The 25,278-nt window shown below is 40.5% G+C and overlaps 2 protein-coding genes across 10 annotated transcripts; one reads left to right on the forward strand and one right to left on the reverse strand.

Annotated features, from left to right (window-relative positions):
- Positions 1–8,453: 8,453 nt before the first annotated feature.
- Positions 8,454–13,187, reverse strand: ARMCX3 (armadillo repeat containing, X-linked 3). 4 transcript variants are annotated; one of them, XM_023525242.1, is made up of 4 exons: positions 13,037–13,187; positions 12,436–12,523; positions 12,067–12,128; positions 8,454–11,464 (listed from the first exon to the last, which is right to left on the reverse strand). In XM_023525242.1, the coding sequence occupies exon 4, from the start codon at positions 11,320–11,322 to the stop codon at positions 10,183–10,185; it is 1,140 nt and encodes a 379-aa protein (XP_023381010.1). In that variant the 5' UTR covers positions 11,323–11,464; positions 12,067–12,128; positions 12,436–12,523; positions 13,037–13,187; the 3' UTR covers positions 8,454–10,182. The 4 variants fall into 4 exon arrangements, with proteins under 4 accessions (XP_023381010.1, XP_011382090.1, XP_011382091.1 ...); XM_011383788.2 differs by having other exon boundaries at positions 12,436–12,543; XM_011383789.2 differs by having other exon boundaries at positions 12,436–12,543; positions 12,883–13,187.
- Positions 13,188–18,376: 5,189 nt separating this feature from the next.
- On the forward strand, positions 18,377–21,239 carry ARMCX6 (armadillo repeat containing, X-linked 6). 6 transcript variants are annotated; one of them, XM_011383792.2, is made up of 4 exons: positions 18,377–18,475; positions 18,788–18,869; positions 19,229–19,313; positions 19,613–21,239. In XM_011383792.2, the coding sequence occupies exon 4, from the start codon at positions 19,758–19,760 to the stop codon at positions 20,658–20,660; it is 903 nt and encodes a 300-aa protein (XP_011382094.1). In that variant the 5' UTR covers positions 18,377–18,475; positions 18,788–18,869; positions 19,229–19,313; positions 19,613–19,757; the 3' UTR covers positions 20,661–21,239. The 6 variants fall into 6 exon arrangements, with proteins under 6 accessions (XP_011382094.1, XP_011382093.1, XP_011382095.1 ...); XM_011383791.2 differs by having other exon boundaries at positions 19,229–19,303; XM_011383793.2 differs by having other exon boundaries at positions 18,816–18,869; positions 19,229–19,303.
- Positions 21,240–25,278: the final 4,039 nt, after the last annotated feature.

The raw sequence follows: 25,278 nt of genomic DNA on the forward strand, positions 1-25,278 counted from the left end.
AGGAGATAAGACATTCAAAAATAGACCTCAAAAATTACCCAGAATGCAGCACAAAAAGGTGAACTGCTACAAAATATGAATGAGAAATTAGAAGACATGGCAGAAAGAATGGACAATATTCTAATGTGCTGGAAAGAAGTTCATAAATAGAGCCTAGAGAGAATGAGGAAAAGGCAATATTTGAAGAGATTGTACATAGAATTTTCAACAACTGAAGCAAGACACAAATCCTCATATTGAATACACTAAATACTGTAACTAAATATGTCTTAGTGTAGACCATCAGCTATACCTATTGTGATACTTTCATGTATTTGGGCTTTGGGAAATCACAAGGCCCTTCTATGAACCTTTCCTGAAGAAAAGAATGGAGAAATAGGAAAGTAAGAAATATTGTGGGAGAGAGGAACAAGAACATATGTTTATATCTAAAACATAATATTCTATCATATATGCATACATGTAAATATGTGTATATTTATAATCTCCAGAGCAATATTAAATCTCTATTTTAAGAATAAATAAGAAACCATCCTTAGAAAATGATATTGCCTTAATGGACCTAGAGGGTATTGTGCTGAATGAAATGGGTCGGATAGAGGAAGACAAATATCGCATGTTTTCACATACTTGTGGAATCTAAAGAACAAAATCAACGATAACAAAAGCAGAAAAAAAACTCATAGATACAGAGAATATTTAGAGGGATACTAGATTAGAGGGAGGTTGGGAGGGACAAAAAAAGGCAAAGGGATTAAGAGGTACAAATGGACAGTTTTAGAATAGACATGGAGATGTAGAGTGTAGCATGGAGAAGATGGTTAATAATGTAATAAATATGTAAGGGGTAAGAAGGGTACTAGATTTATGGGATGATCACTTTGTGAGTTATGTGGCTCTCTGATCACTATGCTATACAACTGAACCTGGTATATTATTGTATGCCAACTACAAGTAAAAAAAAACTCATTGAATTGTACAATGTAAATACAAGCAATTAATGTCTTTTTATTTCAATAAAGATGGGGGGCGGGAGAAACCATCCTCAAGGAAAGGAGGAAGTAACATTCTTTCCAGAATTCCAGTGAGAGACCATATGAAAATATTCAATAGTTTTCATTGTCTGTTTCTCTATTCTTTAGTAAATCATTGTATATTTTCTTCTTCTGACTATTCGGAGGCTACCCTTGGAGACATTAAGTAGGATGAGCCCATTGGGAAACAGTAACAACTGTTGCCCAAGCCACAGTTTCTACACAGCTTATTTATTTGAACCTTGTTTTCTCTTAGATAGTGAATTCTGAACACAGCTTTTTAAAGCTACAACTAAAATAATCAACATACAATACAATAATGGTAGCTGGAACAGTCTAAAAATATTTTCCGAAAAATCTTTAATCTACCACTTAGTTAGGTATCACTAGGTATGTCTAAGAAACAATGTTTGAAGAAAATATGGATATAGTAAAGAATAAACACAAAATCATGAAATCAATTTCAGTAAAATTTCAATCAAATCCCAGTTCTGTCTCCAAGGGATATCTTCCAGAAAACCTTCCTCGTTGTTTTCCATTCTCCAAATTTCTCCAGTTCCTTGTATTATTTCCACAGGTAACTATTCATATCATTGTCTGTGCACTTCAAAATTTATATTATCTCCCACTGAAACAGAACTATTGAAGGAGTCAGATATTATCTTTAGCAAAATAAGTAATAACAGCACTGAAAGAAATATAATTTTAAAAGGAAAAATAATTTCTGGGATTGAAAAACATGATTTTCAAATTTAAAAACTCATATTAAATGAAAGGAGAGAATTTGTAGACACATCTTCTTATCTTAAAATTAAATTAGAAATAAATAATAAAAAATCATCGTAAAATATAGCTGCATGGTAATATAGCACTGTTCTCCAAAATAACCCCTGAGTCAAAGAGGAAATTTAAAATAAAATTACGAGCTATAATAAAAACAAAGAAAAGGAGAATATCATATTAAAGTTCATAGGGCATGGCTAAAGCTGTACTCAGAGAAAAATAAATGGTGTTAATTACCATTACTATTCAAGTGGAGCATAAAGGAAATAACATTTTTCTTAAAGAATTAGAAAAGTATGACAAATTCAAAAATAGAAGAAATTAGTAAAGTTAAAATTAATGACCAAGAAAAACAATTATAGAAGTGATAAATAACAAGCTGGTTCTTTGAAAAGACTGGTAAAACAAACAGATTCTTCATGAGCACAACTAAGTAAAACACAATGGATGCAAAAGCATACAAATTATGAAAAAAGTTTAACTATATAAATAAATGTGATTAAAAGAATTATAATTTTACATACAAATCTATGACATTAAATTTTAAAATCTAAAGATAATGGATGATTTCCTAATAGGATAGAAGTTTCCAATATTAACTCATGAGATAGAAAATTTGAGTGGACAAATTACTAGAGATAAAACTGGAAACATGGTTATAGATCCACCACTATAAAAGAATCAAATGGTTTTGCAGTTCACTTCTAAATAAGTTTCAAGGAAGAGATAATACCAATGTTTTTTTAAACTCTACCACAAAAGAGAAAAAAAAATTGAAAGCTCAGTAATGAATTTTATAAAGGTAGTAAACCTAAGACTAAGAGCTGTTAGAAATTGTGCATAAAAGATAACTATAAAAATCAAAATAAAATATTAACAAATTATAAAACATATAAACAAATAAAATGCAGAAGTTTGGCAAGAAAAAAAAAAAACATGACCTAGTAGGGACAGTTCCACAAAGACAAAAATAATCAAAACTAGGAATTCTATCAATATAATTCATTTCATTAAAAAAGGAGAAAAAGTACATTTCTGTCAACAGACATTGAAAAGCCATTAAGAAAAATTCAGCAGTTTCTCCTATGATACCAACAGGAATAGAAAGAGATGACTTAAATATTGAAAGGGTTTTTACCAACAATCAATAACAATCCTTATTCTAACCATGAAATGCTAGTCATTTCCACTAAAACCAGGAACAAATCAGTCATCCACAATCTCTATTTTTATTCCACAGTATTTTTGGAGATTAAAGCTATTGCAATGAGATAAGAAAATAATTAGTGTAAAATTGGGAAAAGTTAAAACTAATTTCTATTTAAAATTGATATGATTGTATTTGTCTAAAACAAAGAACTATTTAAAAATCACAAAGTCAATATGCAAAGTAGAAGAGGTGATGACAAATAAGATAAATACAAAAAAATTAATAGCTCTCTTCTATTCTAGAGAGATTTAGGGGATATTGCACTGTAAAAACTATATACTAACATTCTTTTCTTTTTTTTGCTTAAAAGGACATACATATATTGCTGGTGAAAGGAGTATTATTTATCATACTCATCTATAGAATGTTGTCATCAATTGCTACTTCAAGCAATTATCTCAATCTCAATGTTCTGTTGATGTTTATTTCATTTTTTCCATTATGTTATTTTCTCTATTTGTACTCAAATGTGTTTTATAAATTTAAATCTATATATCTTCCAGGTTTTTGATAACAATATTATTTTATTTTATAAGTGTCCACCAAAATCTTAATTCATAGTGCTCAAGCCTTCTAGATCTGACAGTTCATTCCATGTTTCAAAAAGATCAGTTTCTTAACTTTGTTCCCAAGGTATACATTACAATATACACTAACTCTACTGCTTGGAAGACTGAATTAGCCAGCAGATTCTCAAATACACTGATTAGCTCATTCATTGTCATATGTCCCAGAACAATATTAAGATTGCTTTGAGTGAAGTGTTGTTACACTCATGTAAGGCACTTGCTAGACTACCTTTTACAAATTGTGTCATTTTCATAGCCCAAAGTGCATTGTATTTATCCTTTTGATGGTTTAAATATCTTCATAGTAAACCCATAGCACAATGAATTAATAATATCACAACCCAGTACTATTAATTCCATCTTAAATAAAATGGGTTCCGTGATATAGGACTTCACCAACCCTAAGTGCATCATACCTCAAAAATAGCAAAAAGAACAATAATGTTTCCATTTATAGTGAAGAATAACATTTTGTAAATAACCTATGACTAATAATGTATGAAAAATTCTGGCAAGAAGTGGAAGAAAAGATGGCTTATTCGATGTCTGGGACTGAGAAAAAGAAGTAAAATTACATCTCTACTTTATACCATGCACAAAAGTATATACCAGGAGGATTATACACACACACACACACATACAAACACACACACACACACAGAGGGGGAGAGAGAGGGAGGGGGAAGAGAGAGAGAGAGAGAGAGAGAGAGAAAGAGAGAGAGAGAGAGAGAGAGAGAGCTATTTTTAAAGCTTAAAGAAAATATAGAACAGTATCTTGAAACCTTGGGGTAGGAAAAGCCTGCCTCAGCATGACCCAAAACCTAAAAGACCTAAAGAGAAAAGCTGAGTGATATGACTACCTAAAAATATAGATCATCTACAGGGAAATATTTCATGCACAAAGTTAAATGAAGTAAAATATACATGGAAAGATACACACGATATATTTTAAGTGAAATAAAAGTTGTAAAACAGAACAATATATGGATTGTGAGTTATTTTTTCTGACAAAAATGTGAATGTGTACAATGTTTGTATATGTATAGAACACATTACACTGGTAATAATAGGTAACTGTAAAGATGATTGAGAAGAGGAAAGTTTTATGTTTTAATTTATATGTTTATCTATTTTACTCTTTAATAGGCATGAATTATTTCTATGGTTTAAGAAAACACAATAAAGAAGATTGAAATAGAGTTCATTGTGAAAAATAACATCTCAGAGTGCTGGTTACTCCCAAATCCCTCTTACTATTTCCCCAATTATAACCATATTCACCTAAACAAATGTGATTATATATGTGTGACATGTATTTATAGACATTCTCAAGATATGACATTTATAATGAAGGTTTAACCTTCATGTAAGAAAAAAATCAACCAGAATCTATTGAATTTTCATAAGTGACATGGTGCAATTTTAATACTTTTAATTTTTGGCTACAGATCACATGGAGCAGCTTAACAAGAGGTTATTGATGAGGTTATATGATAACTGATTATAAAAAATTATTCTCCAAGTCAGTTTGAGTAGATTTATATTTATAAAATATTTTAAATAGTTTGTTTTATTTGTGTTGCTAGATTCCATCTTTTCTAATGTCATAAAGAGAATCCATTTAACTCATTTTAAATGATGGAAGAAAGTAAAAATTAAAAGTTTTGTTTTATGGATCCATTTTGTTATGTCTAGATTTTCATTGCAGCTTATTGAAAGAAAGCCACAAAAATTAGCATGAACATAACTAAATCACATTTTAGTAAATGAAGACTGAAATGAAAATGGAAAAAAAATAACTAAAGAGATAAAAAATTCATTTTGCTCGGGTTTCAAAAAATTTTAATAACAAGTTATCATTATTCATCAAACCAAATAAATTCAGAAAAGTGGGGACTAATCAACATATAGGGGAGAATGCATTGTAAATACTATAGCCTTCCACTGCTGTGAAAATATACATCTCTCAAATTCTGTATGAAAGCTAATTGATAATATATCTTAATAGTCAAAAAATGACCATTCACTGATGCTCGGCCTCTGGCAAAGGGGCACCTAGGCAGACAAATGTGTAATTGTGTCCAGGAAGAAATGTGCTCTAGCTCTTGAATACAAGTATTTTATTTCAGCAACAAGTCAATCCCTATTGCAGACATAGATGCACCAGGTTCTCCTACTTTGATGGTACTAACATCTAGCTACCTCAGCTTGCCCTGAATTCCCAAGAACTAAATAAACAAAATTCTGATGATAATTTTGTTAAGAAGAGAATGTTCCAAGCAGCCAACACCAAGACTCTGATCTACATGGTAATTATGCTCCTTATGATAACATAAATTATTGTTTTTTATGTTCAAAAAGAAATTACACCCATTTGATAGCATGCTATGTGCTCTGGAAACTTAGAAATGCTCAATAAACAGAGGTCTCTATGCCCAAAGATTCTTGTATTACACCTACTCTTTCATTTTTTTAAATATAAATGGTCTACAGGGCCAGAGTTGCACTTAGCCCACTCTCAATGGCAGATCGAATTACAAGTGCATGAACTTATCAGGGTAAAGTTACCCTTCTATTAAGGTTTCTTTCCCTCCCCCTCCCTTCCTTTTCCCCCTAGTCTTATCCTCAAACACATTGTCCAGCCCTTCACACAAGGTCTGAGAGATCCTCAGTAGAGAGGGTCAAGTGTGGAGGTATACCATTCTGAAAGTAAATATCTATTATTCTGCTTAATACCACACGCTCAAAGCAGGGCACATCAGGGGCCAGTATCTTGGTTCTGCACCCCAAGCTGGCAGCAAGATAGTCCTGGTGAAAATGCAAGAAAGAGCCACAGTTTAAACAGAGAAATCAGAGGAAATCTTCAGCCCGGAATGTGATCTAAAATGAGTATAAAGAGATAGCATTGAAAGTAGTCATAATCATTCTTAGAAAAGCCATTCTCAAGGAAACTTAGCAGAAAAATTAACCAGAAGCATATACACAAAATTTGCTTAAATCACGTCAATTTGATTAAACCTACATTTGGGATATATATTTTTTAAAAGGCAAGTAAAATATGAATTTAAAAAACAGTTTACTGAGCCTTGAAATACTATGTTTTGGGCAACAATTTATAAAAGAACTATACTTCACATTTGTAAAATCACCCTTGAACACATTTGACTGAAATAGAACCACTTAAATTCCTAAAACCGCTAGATGAGAACAAAACCAAAACAGTAAGATATTCTTTGAGTTTCTAATTTCCTCGGTTTCCCAGGGACTGCTACCTTCTCTAAAGAGAGGACATTGCCTCCTCCCTCCTCCCATGAGCTGCCACAATCCTAGAAGTGTGCCCTTCCTAAAATGATTGAGTGGCGACCTCCATTGTGAAAACATCAGGACATCATTGTGTGGCCTGGCCGGACTTGTGGCCTGACTAAACCAGGCAGTCACATATCTGTCTCACACAGCACTTCCCAAAGTCCATGTGATTTGGTTCTAAATAATACCAGATGTGGGACATCAAAAGTTCATGCAGTGCACATAGAGCTGTGCCATACTCAGACTAGTTCCTTCTAGGCCTTTGTTCAACAAGGGTTCCAAAAAAATCTTGGCATTCAGTCACACAAGGGTCACCGTATTACCACAGCAATCACAATTACTATTCTGTATTAAATACCCATTGGTGCATGACCTGGTGTCATGGGAATTAAATGGTCAACCCAAAAGACAGAAACACAAAAGAACTACTGCCAATTATCTCCCAGAATGAGGAAATAAAGGTAGAAGTGAGAAGGAAGGAAAAAGAAGAATGGGAAGGAAGGAGGAGAGGAGAAAAGAGACCTGCAAGAGCAGATAACTCTGGTCAGGCCTGTGCCCCTGCCTCATAGTGGCTTTTTATTACTCAAAGTTAACCTCATTTTCACTTCAGGCATAAAAGTCACTCAGCACCCCAAATTCAACATACCTTGATCTAAATATTTCTTGGATGTTCAAGCTACATATCTGGGTCAGGGGACAAGTTTGTCTCATTATCTCTATTTTCTCAAGTATCTCAAATGAATATTATTTAGGAGAAAATAGAAAAAATTTAAATTGGGCTCTGAAATTTTATCTACAATATTGTTCAATTTTATGTACAGAGTATATAGGTATATGGATAGAAAAAGTGTCTGATGTATATATACTGTTTTAATTCTGTGCTTCTCCCCTCAGCTGCCACAGTCCCTTACACAATTCTTTTTGAAACTCTCTCTACTCTCTCTGGAGATCACATCTACTCCCATGTCTTCAAACATCATTCATCCTCTGGTGACTCCCAAATCTTAATCGCAGCCTTATTTTCTCCTGTGAGCACCAGATCAATACATTCAAATGATAATATGGTGTCTCTATTTAGATGTCACACAGGTACCTCAAAATCAATTTTAAATGAATTAGCCTTCCCCTCCCAAATCTTTTTCTCCTATCTAGTAACAGAGCAAGAAAAATGTTAGTTCCTTTTTCCCTCACCTGATGTTTTAAATTGGTGTCAAATGAGTCCCCACGTGTGCATGATTCAGTAGTGTCACCATATCCAACAACTTTAAGTCAACCAGTCCCTGGGTTTTTTGTCTACTATAGAGTACAATAGAGTAAGTATATGGAAGTCTATGGCTAAAACCAGATCATAACTGAGCAGTATTTTACCCTTTCCTGGCCTCATATATAAAGCAGGATAACATCTCCAAACTGACTAGGAATATGTTGTGCGGCTGATGAATTCATTTCTGAAGAACACTTTGAGTCCTTAGAAATTAAAAAAAAGCCCTATTCCTTTGAGAAATTATTTTAAAAGTTGCCTTGCAAGAATGATAGCACTCTACACAGTAGCCACTTAAGAAATGCTAACCTTTATTATTATGATTTATTACACTGACACATGGCAGAATGTCCTCAGAAAACAAAGGTCAACCAAAATAACTATCAACCCTGCATTCTAGGGAATTAAGGGTGCTCACTTTTCTTAATTAAGTGCTATGTGCCAGAACATTCTAAGTATTGTGCATGTACTCATTTAATCCTCACGACAAACCTCATCTTCATCACTCATCTATCATGTCAGAGAGGAAACTTCAACCCATCTCACTTTTAATCTAAATATGTTTTCCATTCAGTAAATGCTTCAGTCCGTCACCTGCTTCATTCCCAAAACTTTCCTTTTTCAAATTTTTTTAAAAAAATCAATATTCATTTTAGATAAATAAAGATACACTGATAAATAAAAAGTAAAAATGTAAAGATCACTCATCATCTTTCCACCCAAAGAAAATCACTGTTACTATTTGGTGTCTGTAATTCAGAGTTTTTAGTATATACTTAAATGTGTTTTATTATTCTAAAAAAATAGAATCGTATTATGAATATCATTATCTAACTTACCTTTCTCACTTAACAATGCATGATGAATATCTTTTCCTGGCAATGTGGATTTTAATCTACATATTTATCATACACTGTGTGAGCATTCTTTAATTTATTTAACCAATCCAGTGTGCTAGACACTTAACATTGTTTTCAACTTTTACTATTTTCAGTAGTGTTGGGATAAACAGCCTTGTTCAGTCTTGGGCCAATTTTTAATTTTTTTTTGATAAAGGGTTTACATATTTTAGGCTTTATGATATGTATTACCAAATGGCCCTCCACAAACCTTGTGCTAGTGTAAACTCATTCCTACCAACAGGGTTTAAAAGGATCCATTTTGCCACACTGCACAGTAGGTGAGAGAGAGACTTTACTATAAATTCTAATTATTCTTTCTAGTCAAAAATATTTAGTGGCTCTTGGTGTTCACTGGAATAATATTCAAACAGCTCTCCACAATCTAGCTTCACCCAGCTTTTCAAATTTATTTCCATTCCCTACACTTTCCACTCTAAGCAGACTAGTCTCCTCAGTGTCATAAGAAGAAAGTTCCTACCTCCACGCCTTTCTCACCAACCTCACTCCCATCTCATGGAATGCCTTAACTACCTACCCTGTCCAGGACTCCTTTTAAATGGCCACTTCTTCCATGAATCTGTAGCTGACTACTGTATCCTGCAGAAGCTTTCATTTCTTCTGTGCTCTGAGAAGGCACATTTGACAATGAGTATAAGCTCCAGATATTCCTAGTTATTTTGTCCGTATGTTTCTTATCTCTCCAAATAGATAGATTATAAACAGAAGGACAAGGGTGGTTTCTTTCTTTTTTCTTTCTTTTTCTTCCCAGCATTAACACACAACTTTATCGATGATACAAAAATGAAGTCAATGCAAGTGACAGGAGGGAGATTACTTGGGACCAATTGGTTCACTGTCACTTATGCAGAAGTAGTAAAAATATTTCAACCTAGGTAATGAAATAAAAAGCAACAAACATGCTTTCAGAACAGGTAGTGATATTCATTCATCCAGCTTAGGCCTGAAGACCAATTCAGATAAATATCAGCGTTGATGATACAATATGATATTCATTACTCGAAACTGGCAGCTGAAAGGATCCCTTTACCATATAAACAAGGTAGAGAATAAAAATAGTTTACAATGTGTGTTATTTCTAACCTACAAAATCAAAAGGTTATTCCTGACTCTTAGGGAACATACACTCAGCCAGTTTGGCCATGAATTTTCCAACTTTTACTTTCACCAGAAAATCATGGTGACTTTCTATCCCCAGAATCTTATCAGCACACACCTGAAATTCTTTTAAAAAGAAAAAAAGTGAACCTTCGCTGAATTGATTCTGAGTAGATTCATTTTCTTCCCACTTAAAATTGTCATTTATGTTCTCAAATATGACCAAAAGTTTCAGAATAACTTCTTTGTTCTCCTTTCTATTAAAGAGGGAACCTAGTGAAGATGGTACTTGGGCCCTGAGCAGTTCTCTAGTCATGGCTGGATTTTCAGCCAAATTCAAAAGGAGTTTCAAAACTTGAAATTTGGTTTCCTCATTTCCCGCTGAAAATAAACGAAAAAAGTCTGAAATGGAATTAGCAAGCATGTGCTGATACTCATTAGTAACAGTCATATTCGTAAGCAATCTGAGTCCAGCCAGCTGCACAGATGAGTTCAAGCGAGAAGTAATCGTATCATCACACACTTGATTCATGTATATCTTAAGCCTGCGTTGATTTTCAGCATTCACACTCAGGTTATTCAGGACAATTAAAGCCTTTTCCTTAACGATGGGATCTCGAGTATTGAGAATCTTTGCAACAATTGGGAGACCACCCAGATCACGAATAATATCTCTGTTAAATGCATAAGCAGCGTTGTTACCCAGAGCAATTAAAGCTGCTTCAAGAATATAAGGTTTTTCAGACATCTCAACCAAGCAAAGAACTTTTTGCAGCTCTTGAGGGGACAAAATAGTATCATCTGAGTTGGGGGAAGCTCGTTTCTGAACAGCTCTGCGAGCACGGGTAGCCCTGGCCCTTGCCCTGGCCCTAGCTCTGGTCCCGGCCTCAGTCCCAATCCGGGCCCAAGGTGGGTACCATACTATACCCTTGTTCTCACTGTTGTCATCATCATCATCAGACCAGTCATTGTACCTGGCCCCAGGACAGCCTCCAACATCATCCACATCCCCAGATACGCCCTGAGCCATTTTCTCTTTGTTCTGTTTTCTTCCCCGAGTCAGTCTATAAATGCAATAGCAGGCACCAGCCCCAATCACCAGTCCCGCAGTCACCCAGCCTACTTTCCTGGCGTAGCCCATGCAATCGTCCCTGACAATAGCAGGGACCAAGGAACAGACTAGTCACTCAGGTTACGGGAGAACTATGGTTCTGGGTGCAGGCCTGTGGAGAGTGATGTCTTCAGCCACTTCAAGGTCCCAATAGCTGATACTGGAGGTGAACCTAGAGGTGGAGGAAAGAAATGGGGTTTGAGTTTCTCTTCTCCTTGTATTGCCCCATGCAGGGAGTTGCACAGGAAGATAAGAGAGTAATAAATGAGTACTTGGTAGAAAATGTAGATTGTTAACAAACTCTCTATCCCCATCATTTCACCCTCCACCTACCCTTCCCAGTCCATTCCCTCCCCAAGCCTAGATAAAGGCAATGGAGCCCATTGTCTCTTCTGGGGCCTCAGCCACTCCAATCTCGGGTGTTTCCAGGGAGTGGCACCCTTGCACTAACCTCTTCCAGACAAGCAGTTTGCTTCCTCCCTCCCCTGAAGGTATGCCACGCCCAACAACCCTTCTGATCTGCAGAGACCAGAGCCGGTGAGTACTGAGAGCCTGACGGATTAACTGTTCATTCTTTCCTTTCCCGATTCACCATCTAGGTTGTCGGATTTTTTTAACCTCGCTATGCCATCCGAAACATACACATGCTTGCCCCTTCGCTAGCCTGAAATGGGAGGGATGTTAGGGGAATAAAGTAGAATTGGGTGAGCCTGTCCAATCGCGGCGGATTTCTAACCCCTCCCCCATTCCAGGCAGCCCCACCACCACACCGACCTCTACAGATCCAAGGAAACTTCCTCCCTCGCTTCAGGTGGTGCCACCTGCTAAAAGCAGACCTGCGGGATGACAGATCGAAAATATGGGGACTAAGTACTGTTGAGAGAGAAAGATTATGAACAAACTATCTGATAGGTTTCCCTTCTGTCATCCTCCCGAACTCACATCCCCCCACCCGCGAGACATACACACACACACGCGTGCGCGCTCGCGCGCGCACATACACACATACACTGCACGCCATTTCGCCACAGTCCCAAGAGTGCAACAAACACACTCAGACTCAAATCTAACCTAAATTATTGCCATCTCTGGTTTCTCCCCACACCCATCACCGCCCCTCTTAGGGTCCCCAAATGGTCTTACCCTCAAATCGACCTTCACCGATCCGGGTTAATTTCCTTCCTCTTCACTTGCCTAGTGTAGAGCTGCAAACTACGAAAAGACTGGCAACCTGGGAGAGGTTCGGACCCACTAAACACAGAGCCATGGACAGGAAGACATAGCCACAGTCAGAAAGACGGAAAACCGCCACTACCGAATGCTTGGTGGACGAACCAGTCCCCGGAACATGAAACTTTCCTAATTTGGAGGCCTGGTTGTCAAAGGTCTGCCACCCCTATTACCCCTATCGGGGTTCTGAGGACACATAACGTTGTACCCCTACCCTCCCCCCACGTCCAGGTTTTCCCCGCCGGCACTGTCCTGGAGGACTGGGGGCCAACACCCAGGCCACAGCTCCCTTTCCGTATTAAGGCCTCAGCTCCCAGCAGATTACCACCTCCCGATCTCTGGGCTGCCCTCCCTGCTCACCATTTCGCAGCATCGGAATGGGCTGCAGGCAGGACAGATGTCTTGGAAAGCCGGCAGCGAATGGGAGAGACGACTAAGGCGCCTCAGGACTCGCGACGGTCTCTGCCTTACGCCCTCGAACACCCCCACTTTATGGAATCTCCCAGGCACTGACCTGCAGGGATCCAGGACAGTTTCCTTCTCCTCCTCCTTCCCTGTGCCGCAGGCTCGCTAGCCCTCAGGGCAATGAGGAGCTGGTACTCAGACGGGAACAACGACCTAAACAAGAAGGACTTCTGCACACGTCAGCTCTTGGTCACGTGAGATCTACGTCATCCACCAACTCTGGTCCCCAATTTCCCCTCCCACCAGCAGTGCGGCAGACGAGGACCCGCCCCCCTCCATACCCTCCCCCATATCAGGCCTTGTTACTGTTTCTTAGCTAATCTCATCTTCCTGTAGTTGTGTTTACCTTCCTTTGACTACCAGAAAGGGACAGCATCTTCCCCCTGGGACTACTAGCCACTTGCACTTTTTGATAAATTGCGTCTTGCAGTCCCTAGGCTTCTGGGACCGCGACTTCTCTCCTTCCAACTCCTCTCCTCCCAGCTATAAATGTCTACCATTTCCTCTGAAATCTAATCCCAGATCCGAAAGGAAGAAACCATCAGAAAAGAAGACCTGGAGCGTGAGTGTGGCTTTTACTTTCCAAATACATTTTTGTTCTTTTCTGTTCTGCCCTCTCCCGCCTCCAGCCTGCATTCTTTTATATGAGAGAAAAAAATTAGTATAAAGCTATTTTCATTTGAGAGGAAAAAAAGAGTTGGAATTGGAGAGTGATGTTGAGTTGATGGCCTCCAAAAACCCCACATTTTCTCACTTGTGGGAGTGTCACACACTTCACTCAGAGCATTCTTAATGTCTTTCCGGGCCTAGCAGATCACACAACCCTGAATGAGCTAATCAGTGTGTCTGAGAATGCATAGAACTTCTGACTAGGCCAGTCTTCTAAACAGAAGAGCTACAGACTTCCACTTGCATCAGTTACCAAGGAAGAGGCATGTGGTCCTCAGAAGCCATTAACATAGAAAAAGGTTGAGTAGAGACCACACTGCATAATGGATAACTGTTGGATAAAGAGGTATGCATATTGACAAAGTGAGTGGCATTCAAAGAACATTACAAAATATATTTAGGTACAAAGCGAAAATATGATCTTTAAATGAAATAGGTGTTAAAGGAACACTGAGACTAGGACAAAATTGACTGAACTTGCACCTAGCAATTAGTGTGAAACCATTTCACCAACTGGTTTGATGAATTCAATGATTCACCTGTTAGCAATGACTGAACTTTTTATAGTGGGAAAAGTAATAAAATAATGTCAGAACCTGGGGTCTAGAGTGGGACATTCCCTAATAGTTCAGATATAAGGTTATTATCTGAGTATAATTTTTTAAATCCTAAAACATTGTGGAAGTAAATCAAGAGACTTGCAAGTTTGGGAACAGGAAAAAAATCCAGGGAAATTCATATCAATGTAACTTCTGGGAAGCAGTACTAAGAAATGACTGAAATTTAGTAAACAAAAATCAAATCAGCTATATGATTCTGTGTTTAGAGAAACATATGCATTGAAGGGGCTTATTTAAGCAGAGTATATGAGAAAGAGAGTCAGAGGAAAGTGTTGATAGTTCCCACTCAAGCACTGTCTGGAGGAGAGGGAGTCTTGGCTAAGGTGAATGGAACATTTAACTTTCCTTGGCAAAGCCATTCCCATGATGTGTAAGAGTCCTTCAAGCTTCCTTAGCTGAAATCCACTTCTTAAGGTGATCCAACATCCTTGCTCTGATTGCAGGCTCACCAAGCAACTTTCTGAGGTCCAGGTTTCTGAAGTGTAGCTTGCCTGCAGGAGAAGAGTGGACTGGTAAAACTGACAGAAACCTCCAGTACTCCTGACAGATGTATTTCTCAAGGTAAATTATTCAGTTGTAACTCCTGTTCAGACTTAGCTTCCCTTGTGGCCTACTTACAGGGAGAGAATGCAGAGATTCATGGGTTCGGGCATTCAGATCTAGATTTATATATAAGTCTCTATGAATGCGGGTCTTTCCTTGACAGAGGCATCTGCTCTCAGGAAACAGACAAAATCAGGGGTTGCTCATACAGTAAGAGGACAAGATCTTGAATTGTAGATGCAACTCTGTGGAATTCTGGTAGGGAAGCTAAGTAACTTTAGCTTAGAAGACAATCTTATGCATCACTATTTCAGAACTGTACCTCTCTAATGTTCAGTTAATGTAAAAATTACAACTAAGACATACTGTGGCAAATAGGCCCTCAGCACTTTAGTCACAACTGGACAGTGGATTAATATCCAAAGTAATTAAAGGGCTCCTGCAAATCAACAACATCCAAAATGGTTTAGATTTCTAGGAAAAGAAAGGAATTTCATTATACATTTTACATATCCTGTCATTTCCCCCAGCAAAAGAGTGGGCATTGTATTCAAAACAGACCAACTCAATACTCTTTTACTAAAATTTAAATCTTGAACAATGATAAGAAAAAAACCTGAAAATTAATGGAATTATGGCATCCTGATGATATTATCTATCAATTCCTCCCTACCTAGACTCCCAAAGCTGACCCTGATCTTCAGCATCCCTTCACTGTTTAAGTTAAACAGGTTTGGTTTCTGTTGCTTGCTTGCAACCAAGCAAATCAGCTAATACACAATACAAAAACAAATAACAAAATGCAAAAAAATAATACAGCTTTAAAAGATAACATGGTTTATTTTATGGTTTATTTTTCTCACCTTTTACAATTCCATTAGTGTTACCATCTGCTGATTCTTTTTTGTTTTGGATATTTTATAAATAACATATCACATATGACCACATACTGATTTAGGTCAAAAGGTTCCTTTTGACAGTAGCTTCCCTTAGTCTCTTGCATGCTCAGGAACTTTTAACAGCTTTGTCTGAGGAACTGCTTAAGGATTTTCCTTTTCGCTTTTGAAATGGAATGTCAGAAAAAGTTGAAAATCACATAATATCACTCATATGTGGGATACAAACCTAAAAGCAACAAATGAACAGGACAAACAAACAGACTCATGGACATGGACAATGAACTAGTGGTTACCAAAGGGTAGGGGAGAGGGAGGAAGTAGATTGGAGGGGGGGAGTTTAAATCATTTCTTCAATTAAAAAAATAAATTTAAAAAAGATATTAAAGACTAAAAAAAAAGAAATAGTATGTCAGACAAATAACATTCCCTTAAATAAATATTTGTTGGTGAATGTATAATGGAAAGTAAAGTGGATTTTAAATGCTAGTCCCCAGGTTCCTTGGCAGGAATTGTAGATCAAGATGACAAAGAAATAAGATAATTGAAAGGGTTATCATTCCCATGAGGTTTAGAAAGTTTTAAAGAGAGAGTGGATTCAAACAGGGAAGGTCTGGCAGGATGGGAAAATGGTGGTCAGGGGATATACATTGGAATGATTAAAATATATATACCAAAGGGGGAGTTATTTTATACTAATAAGGAGAGGTAAGAGTGGAGTTTTTGTCCTTGCTTTTTGAAGCTTTACATACTACTTAGTTCTGTCTCTTGCATATATTCAAAACAAATAAAAGCCACTTATATAACTATTTAGCAGCCAGAAATCGAATGATGGACAGTTGTATCATCAAGTTCTGGTAGTATGGCTTCATAAATAGATTTCATTTTTCTAGGATAAGAAAATAAAGGTAGAGGAAAAGAACGATATAAGGCAATGATGGTGAAACAAATGAGGTAAGGGTTTAGACAGATGGGGTATGATAGGTGAGTGAGTTTGAACTTCCTGAATCTTCACCATCAAGGCACTCTTGGTTCCCTGGCTCTCCTTCTGACAGGGCCTCCTCTCAACAGGGCCCTCTCATGGGGCAGGGGGAGCTTCCTGCTGGGGTGTCATATTTCAATGTTCTAAGAAAAAGGCTGCCAGAGGTGTCTATATTTAGAGTATGACTCCTCAGTGGGGACAGCTGGATGTCGGGGGACTAACTTCTGCATACTTTGTTCCTGAGTTCTGGGATTATTCTGAGGGGCTTGTATGGGTGGTACAACAGAAGGCAGGGGATGAAAAGGCCTCTTTCTCCTGGCAACTGCTTGGATCCTGTAAACTGTGCTTTTTGTGGGAGAAAAATGACATGGATCTCAGGAGTGTTACAGTGAATTACAAACACCCACAGACCCTCACCATTATCTCCACTGGAAGATGCTGAACGCTAGCCACTGCTAGAGTGACATAGCACACGGATGACAGATACCGTAGATATCGCCCCAGCGTCATGATTCAATGAAAAGTCCATCCTTTGAGTATCATTTTCATCAATGAGATAATAGGGCATTCTCTAATTTCTGGATGATTTATGGGTTACACCATGCAACTTCAGAATAGATTTTAAATAAAGACCTTTGAATGAAAAACGGGCTGATCTGTGAGGTTACTAATTTAAGTGCATCTGAAGATATATGACTCATCTGAATTTGGGGTCTGCATAAAGCCTGTGCTTTGAAGCCAGAATGAAAGTCATCTAGCAGTCTTCTATGAAGATCTCAGTATTTTGATGCCTAATATTATGAAGTCAGCCAGGAAGAAGAAAGGGATAGCAGTTTACTTATCTAAAATGGTCATAATTAAAACACTGACCACCTCACTATAGACTCATGCTATCCATTAGTTTATAAATCATATCGAAAGCACACTGATTTTATTCGAAAGGATATGTTTTTTTAAATTTTAATATACTGTTCGAAAGCTGCTATTTCCTGTGCAGTCAGAAAAAAAATATTTTCAATACAAATTTTCATTACAAATTAACCTAACTAAATAAATGAGGTCTCCCAATTAACTGGGAAATCTTGTGTACATATGTATTTAACTGGGAAATCATATATATATATGTATGTATGTATAATTTGGATTATTTTTTCTCCAAGGACATAACTTTATTGTATTTTCTGTTTACAAAATAATGTAGCTTGGGTCAATTAAAAAATGAATGAAGAAATAGAACATAAATGTATCCAAATAAAAACTTCACTACTACTTGGGCTTCCTTTTCTACGCCCCCCCCTCCCCACCACCACCACCAATTTTAGTACAGAGACTGGATATGGGAAGGGGTAGAAATTAAGGGGGGGGCAGGAATTTCAGAGCCAAGGAAAGGATAAGACATTTCTCCAAGAAGTATAAGTAAACAGTAGACCCAGAAAAAGAAGCTGCCCCTTCCTGTAATTAAAGAAAGGCAAATTCAAACACCAGAGAGCCATGGTTTCTACTTCTGGTTTCTGCTATTGTTATAGAAGAAAAGAGTGACAGGGCCCAGTGTGATGGGTGGTGTGGGAGGTGCGGGGTACGGGGCAGCCTGGCGCCTGCCGCACTGCTTCTGGGAGTGGAAACTGGGGGCCAGAGCTCACTGGTGACGTGGTCATCACGTGACCAAGAGCTGCCTGGAGCTGAAGTCCTGCTAGTCGCCTCTGTCTGGGTACCAGCCCCCTATTAAGCTTCAGACGTGTGAAGGAAGGAGGAAACTAGCCCCGGACCGGACCGTGCAGGTCGGTGGGAGTGTGGGCTTTGCTTGGGCAGAGATGGGGGTGGGAGAGGACCAAAAGCGCCACCGACCCAAGTCCGGGCCCACTGGGGTTGTGTCCCCTTCTCCCCTACTTTTTAAATACTACTGCCCCCCACCCCCCACCCCTGTGCCCATTTTAGTAGAGAATTGGTGGACTTCGGGCGGAGGTGAGGGGAGTGAATGGCTGTAACTGACACTCCGAAAAAAGAAAGGGTCCACAATCAGAGCACTTATGTCCCGAGTGCTGCTCAGTCTACCAAGCACTCCGTCCCCTCGGTCCCCTGTCTGTCTGCAGGCTTGTAGGTCTGTCTGTTGGCCCGTAGGTCGCCACAAAAGTCGCGGCGACGGAAGGAGCAAACTGCCTTGGGACCCTGCAGGTCGGTGTGAAGGTGGGATGGTCCTGGACCCTGGGTGGGGGTGGCGGTGGGAGTGGGGGAGGAGAGAAGGCTGTGATCCTTGCCTGCCAGTCCGAGTCGCCCTCTCCTGGCCCCTTCTTTTCTCCACACCCCCTCCAATTTCTGCGCAGGGAAAGGGGTGTGGCGGCCTTTCCTAGGGAAATGGCGGATGACAAGGGTGCCGGGGGAAGCCCGCTTTAAGAGGGTGTAAGAAATATTTTCAACTTGAAGGCAGAAAGTTCAGAAAAGCGACTATTGGGACCTGTGTTCTCAATGCTCATCTATCCACTACGCTTTCAGTTCTCCACTGAGAGCTATTTTTCCATCTGTCCTTTTGCCAGACTGCCCATCAATCACCGTGGGAGGAGCACTGACAATAGAAGACAAGGGAAGAAAAAGGAACTTACCTGACTTTGGTAGCAGTTGGTGGGAGAAATTGCCTATGAAGCTTTGGGGTTTGGGGTGAGGTGGGGGAGGAAACTACGTGAGGGTCAGTCTCCATGTCAAACTTCTGGCTATCATACCACGTCCCAACACTTGTCCTTCTCTGTGGGTGCTGGAAGACAAATGGTGGATCCCGAGGGTAGATAGAGGATGACAGAAAGGAACAAGGAAATAGTTTCCTAATAACCCACCTCTCTCAACCAGAACTCAAACTCCACTCTGTCTGCTGAGGCACAAACTCAGGCACAACTCAAAACCCTAATACTGTTTTTCACCCATAGATTCATCTGAAGAGAGCTGCAAGAGCCTGGGAGAGACCGAAGACCACTGCTCTCCACCATTACTCATCCTGACCCTAAGATTCCTCTTCATTCAGGTGGAAGAAGGCCCTCTCTTTTCTGCCCCAAAGCTGGCACTGACTTGAGAATGGGCCGGGCTCGGGAAGTGGGTTGGATGGCTGCAGGACTGATGATTGGGGCTGGTGCCTGCTACTGCGTTTACAAATTAACCGTAGGAAGAAATGAGAGTGAGAAGTTGGAGGAGGAGGAAGAGGAATGGGACGATGACCAGGAGCTGGATGACGAAGAACCCGAGATTTGGTTTGATTTCACAACTATGGCTCGGCCCTGGAGTGAGGATGGGGATTGGACTGAACCTGGGGCCCCCGGTGGCACTGAGGACAGGCCCTCAGGAGGGGGCAAGGCTAACCGAACACACCCAACAAAACAACGTCCATTCCCATATGAACATAAAAATACGTGGGGTGCTGAAAGCTTTAAGAATTGCAGGTGTGTTCTAAACCTCTCCAATTATCCTTTCATTCAGGGTAAAATGTTGTCGGCTCAGTCCAAGGATGCTGGGTTTTCATTTAGCCACGATATCAATAGTCATTTGGCCTGCCTCTCCATTGTCGGAAACACGATCCCCATTTGTGACCCAGCTGTTAAGGAGAAGGCTTTATGTACCCTGGATAACGTGAATGTCAGTGTGGAAAATCAGGGCCAGATTAAGATGTACATCAATGAAGTGTGTCGGGAGACTGTGTCACATTGCTGCAACTCATTTCTGCAGCAGGCCGGATTAAATTTGTTAATAAGCATGACAGTTATTAATAACACGCTTGCCAAGTCCGTTTCAGACTTGAAGTTTCCTTTGATATCAGAAGGAAGTGGATGTGCTGAGGTTCAGGTTTTGAAACCGTTGACGGCTTTGTCTGAAAAGCCAGTCTTGGCAGAGGAATTGCTGGGTGCCCAAATGCTGCTCTCATGCATGTCCCTCTTTATCAGGAATGGAAACAGGCAGGTTCTCCTGGACATCCTGGCCTCTTAAATGGCCATCTCAAACAGAATGGGACTGAATCTACCTATAATCCGTTTGGTGAACACACCCTTGTGTTCTCATTCAAAGACTCTGCAGCGGGTGCTATAGAAGATCCAGCCTTAGCCAGTCACCATATCATGGGGTGAAAGTTACACTTGCTAAATCGAGGACCACACTCTTATTGGCCAGGCGGGGGTTCCCACAGAGCTTCGAGTAACTTCTTGGTTTTGCAGTCTGCAGGCAATGCGTACTGTAAATTACTCCCTCACTTCTTCCTGTGGTAAAGGGCTCGTTCCAGCTGCCAGCTGTGGATAAAGAACATCATATTATAGCATCATGAAGGATGCCTTGCCTGTGATGGTCTCCCTGTCTAAGCCGGGCCATTTTGTGGAGCCCAGATGCGTATCGGAGCTTGTGCTGAAAACACATTTGTTGCTGCATAGGTTGAATTCTTTTTCGTTTACTCTTTCCTGTACATGAGCTGATGGATGGTGACCCTATTCATCAAAGAACTACCCTCCCTTTCTGTGTGCTGTACTGACTTAACCTCATCCACCCAAGTCTATGATTGTATGTATCATCAATAAAATTGTGTGCTTTGATTGGCAAAAATGAGACATGGTACTTGTCCTTGAGTTTAGAGTCTGCATGAAGAGAAAGACAAAACTCCACGATAAATGCTAACTAACCGGGGTGTTTTCTCCATGACAAATGCATGCTTATCAATGCTCACAGGAGGCATGGGTAGAGATGGGCTGCGGTGTTCAGGACAGCTCTCAAGAAGGGGTTGGGGGCTGGGGTGGGCAGGGTGTAGAGGGAGGTTTGGTGGAATTAGGATGGAATGTTGGGAGGACTAAAAGAGGCAACACCCGTGAAGCAGGCGGCACTGAGCCTGTCACCTGGCACAAGAAATCCCTCGATGAAGGTGTCTTTCCTTGACCGCTGACCTACAGAGGAAGGTCAGTATCCTTGGGTTCATCTACACATCCTTGGGGGCCACTGGCCAATCCATCCCTGCACATATAATGCACGATTATAACAATAATGGTTGCCACTTGCTGAGTGCCTACTTTGTGTAATTCTCTCCCTTCTGGGAAGCAGCTGTTAAACCTACTTCCAGACCTTTCCCTTCCTTGGGATCTCAAGACCAAATTCCTGGCAGAGCGAGAAGGGTCGGTTGGCCCCTGATTCCCTGGGGGGAATATTCTTTCTGCCCTATCCTTGGTATCTTTGGTGTGACCCAGGAAGGGAGCCTCCCCGTGGGAGTTGTAGGGCAGACGCTGAGGGTGCTTGGAATGACCATGGCTGTTCCATCCATCAGGAAACACCTCCTCCCCTCCATCCAAGCTTCCATCACCCCTTGGAGGAAAGGAAGAACCCAGCCCTTCCCACTGAACCCCTCCATGGAAACGGGCAACTTATTCCACCACCCCCTCCTAATATTTTCAGATCCTTTCCTGCATCACGAAACCCAGGCTCCCTGCATGTTTTTGGTGTGTCAAGAAATAGTCCTCTTCCTCATAGCCTTGGTCAACAAGTGGACAAGAAGCTTCCCTTGAGCAGAGCTGCTTCTGCAACTGGCGCCTTCTCCTGGTATCCTGAGATGCTGCTTTGGGCCATTGTTCCCCCGGGCATCAGTGCTCTCTAAGTGCTCTGCCTCCTGAGCACTCTCCTTCATAGAGAGCCTAGTCCTATTTTATTTCTCCCTTCTCCTAGAGTTTAGGTTACAGGTGGGTTACAACTCTCCTGCTTGTACCCATTGCCCTACGCTTCAGGCTGTCTAGCGGGCATGGGTGCCTGCCAGGTCCCAGGGCCTTCTTGGGGAATCCTCCAACTTGGAGTGGGTATGCTACCTCTTCCTGGGTCCTGGCACCTTGGACAGCCAGCACATGACTCGAGGTTGTTGTGACAGCACACCCTCAGCAAGGCTTATCCCCCTGAGGCATTTTTGCTGCCTCTGGAACCCTGTCTTATTTCCTAAGAGCTGCTAATGTGACCATCGCTTCCTTCCAAGTGAGTTTCATATGAGCTGGTCAATCAGTTTTTCATGTAGGATTGCCCTTGCGGACAGCTCCTGTGTCTACTTGTCCTGGTAGAGTCGGCTTGGCTCATGCTGTCTTCAGTGACACCTTACTGCTCAGTCTCTTTAATCTCAGCACGAAGGCAGAGGGTTTTCTCCTTTCTCTTGGCTCAGGATCCCAAATTAACACGCACCTCCCTGTTTCTCTGCACTCTGCCGAATTCCCCTTTGAGTCCCGCCTCAGGCAGTTGTCCCCCATCTCTGAGGCAGGCTACAGTCCCATCGCAGGGAGGGCTTCAGAGCAACTCAGAGCAACTGCTCAGAGCTACTCTGTCACAGAGAAGCCTGTTGGCATCGAACTGTCTCCACAGTGTGTTCTTGGCCCAAGTCAAGAGCATTCTCTCCATTTGCTGGCACTGCTCTCCCAAAGACACTCCCTATGTGTGGAAGCTCAGGACTCTGGTCTGCCCTTCATCCCTTGGTGGGTTGCTATGCCAAGGCAGGAGCCCAGTTCCCAGTGGATTCTGCCTAGGGATGTGAAGGGGAGTCGGGAGCATGCCTGCCAGTCAGGGTCTGATTAAGATATTCAGAGGCTATCAGCACTGGAAAGACTATGGTGCCCCCCATCCCACACACACACTGAATTCAAAATGAAACAGCACGGGACCACCAAGCACAAAACTTACCTACCTACCTGCCTGCTGCAACGAACAGAGATTCTTTCTGGGTGTCCCAATGGTAAACATTTGACATGGTCATCAAAGTTGGAACTTGTCACACTCTGTGGGGAGGTGCCCTGCCATAATGGGGCTGCCCCAGCCTAAGTCTCTTGCGTAAATCTGGCACTGCTGCCACAGACTGCCTTCTAGTTCCAGAAAGGCTTTGGCCTTTCTTCTTATTCATCTCATTATTATGTCTACATTTGGTGCCTGTAGGTACCACATTGACTCCCAGTGCCCTTCCCAGCCTGCTACCTCTCCCGGGGTTTCTGCGGTTTTGTACTCTCCACCCCCACCATAAGTACAGGCAAGGTTGCAGACATCCAGCTTCTCAAACTCTGCATCCTCACCGTGGCCCTATGTGCCACTCTCAAAGCAATTTCAACCACAATCCCCTCACTTTGAAGTGCCAACCACCATCAGGCACAGCCATCACCAAGTCAATCTCGAATCCATCATAGTGTCATTTGGCTAAGAGTTAGACAGCTGTGTGGAGGACTGGCTCCCTGCTCCCTTCTAGGGGCTACTGATTGGTCTAAGATACAGATGGGTGCTGCATCAGAGTTAAGCACAGTCCTGCAGAGGATCGGCCAATCCCTTGTCTGCTACACCTGCTGCATGCATCGCCACACACTCTGTCACTTCCCTCTGCTCATTGCTCTTAGCCTCTTGTTCACCCTGACTCTCATTTTCCCTGTTGACTCTTGTTTCTGTGTGTAGCTTAGGACCGGGTTCCCCACTCCTCGATTACAAACTGAGTCTCCATATGATTTCTTAATTCTCTCACACCTTTCCGCTTAAAGGGTTGTCTCAAGTGTCTTTTGGAATTTACCTTTGGGCAAGGTGGAAGGTGTGATCCAACTTTACTTCTTTTCTCAAATGGATAACCAAATAACGCAGCACTGTTCGCCACTCCATTCTCATGCTCCCTGGTGACACATTCTGGGATCTTCATGTACCTAGCTGATAATCCCCTCTGTAGCTTCCTGGTGTTGAATTCCCTCCTGAGGCATACCCTGTTGTCCCAGGAATCTCTAACTTAGTCAGGACCCTCAGCTCACTGGGTGGCCTATAGCAGGTAGTGTGTGTCTTGGCAAGGAGTTAGCACATGTGAGCACTTGTGAGCAGGCCTCTGCCAGTTTCCTTCTTAGGACTTTTTTCTGGCCCACAGGTACCTTAGAAATCCTCACCCTGCCTATTCAGCACCATGAAAACCTGTGCATTGGTTTCTTCCCTCAAAAAATTATTTGTATGAGAGAAAGCTAGTTCCATTTCTACATAGATTTGATGTCAATATGGTAGCCGTTAACCACATTTGATCAATCTGGAATTTTAACGTTTTTGTTTTTGTCAATGATTTCCTATAAGACTTTTATATTATCATTTTACTTAGGACAGTCTTTCACTATTCATAGCATTAGAACATATTCGCCTACATTTCCTTCTAATATAAATACAGTTTCCTTTTTAGAGATAGCTCCTTTAACCTACTAGAGTAGTGTGTGTATATGTGTGTATGTGTGTTTGTGTACATTTCCTTTGAGGTAGACTTTAAACCTTAATTTTCTCTATGTATATAATAAGTTATACTAAAATCATTTATTGCAGAATCCATTTTTTATGTTTTGATGGAAATTATACTGTTTATGGATTAATTGGCAAGAATTGGCATCTACAATTTTCCTATTTAAGCATATTTATTTACATACATTTTGGCACTTAGTGATTTTTTTTATAATTATCTTTCATATTTTACAGGAGGAGGGTCATTTCTACATATTTGTCTGTTTTTGTTGCTTTGTGACTGGGTATGGCGTTTACCTCCTACAATGTTATGTTACTTTGACTCTGCTCTCCTTATCCCATATGTCAGCACGCTAGGTAGAAA

Source organism: Pteropus vampyrus, unplaced genomic scaffold (genome assembly GCF_000151845.1).
Source record: "Pteropus vampyrus isolate Shadow unplaced genomic scaffold, Pvam_2.0 Scaffold543, whole genome shotgun sequence".
Lineage (NCBI taxonomy): Eukaryota > Metazoa > Chordata > Mammalia > Chiroptera > Pteropodidae > Pteropus > Pteropus vampyrus.

What these genes read in the sequence shown, in the direction of transcription:
- ARMCX6 (XM_011383792.2), top strand. Translation starts at nt 19,758, where the DNA reads ATGGGCCGGGCTCGGGAAGTGGGTTGGATGGCTGCAGGACTGATGATT.
- ARMCX3 (XM_023525242.1), bottom strand. Translation starts at nt 11,322, where the DNA reads ATGGGCTACGCCAGGAAAGTAGGCTGGGTGACTGCGGGACTGGTGATT.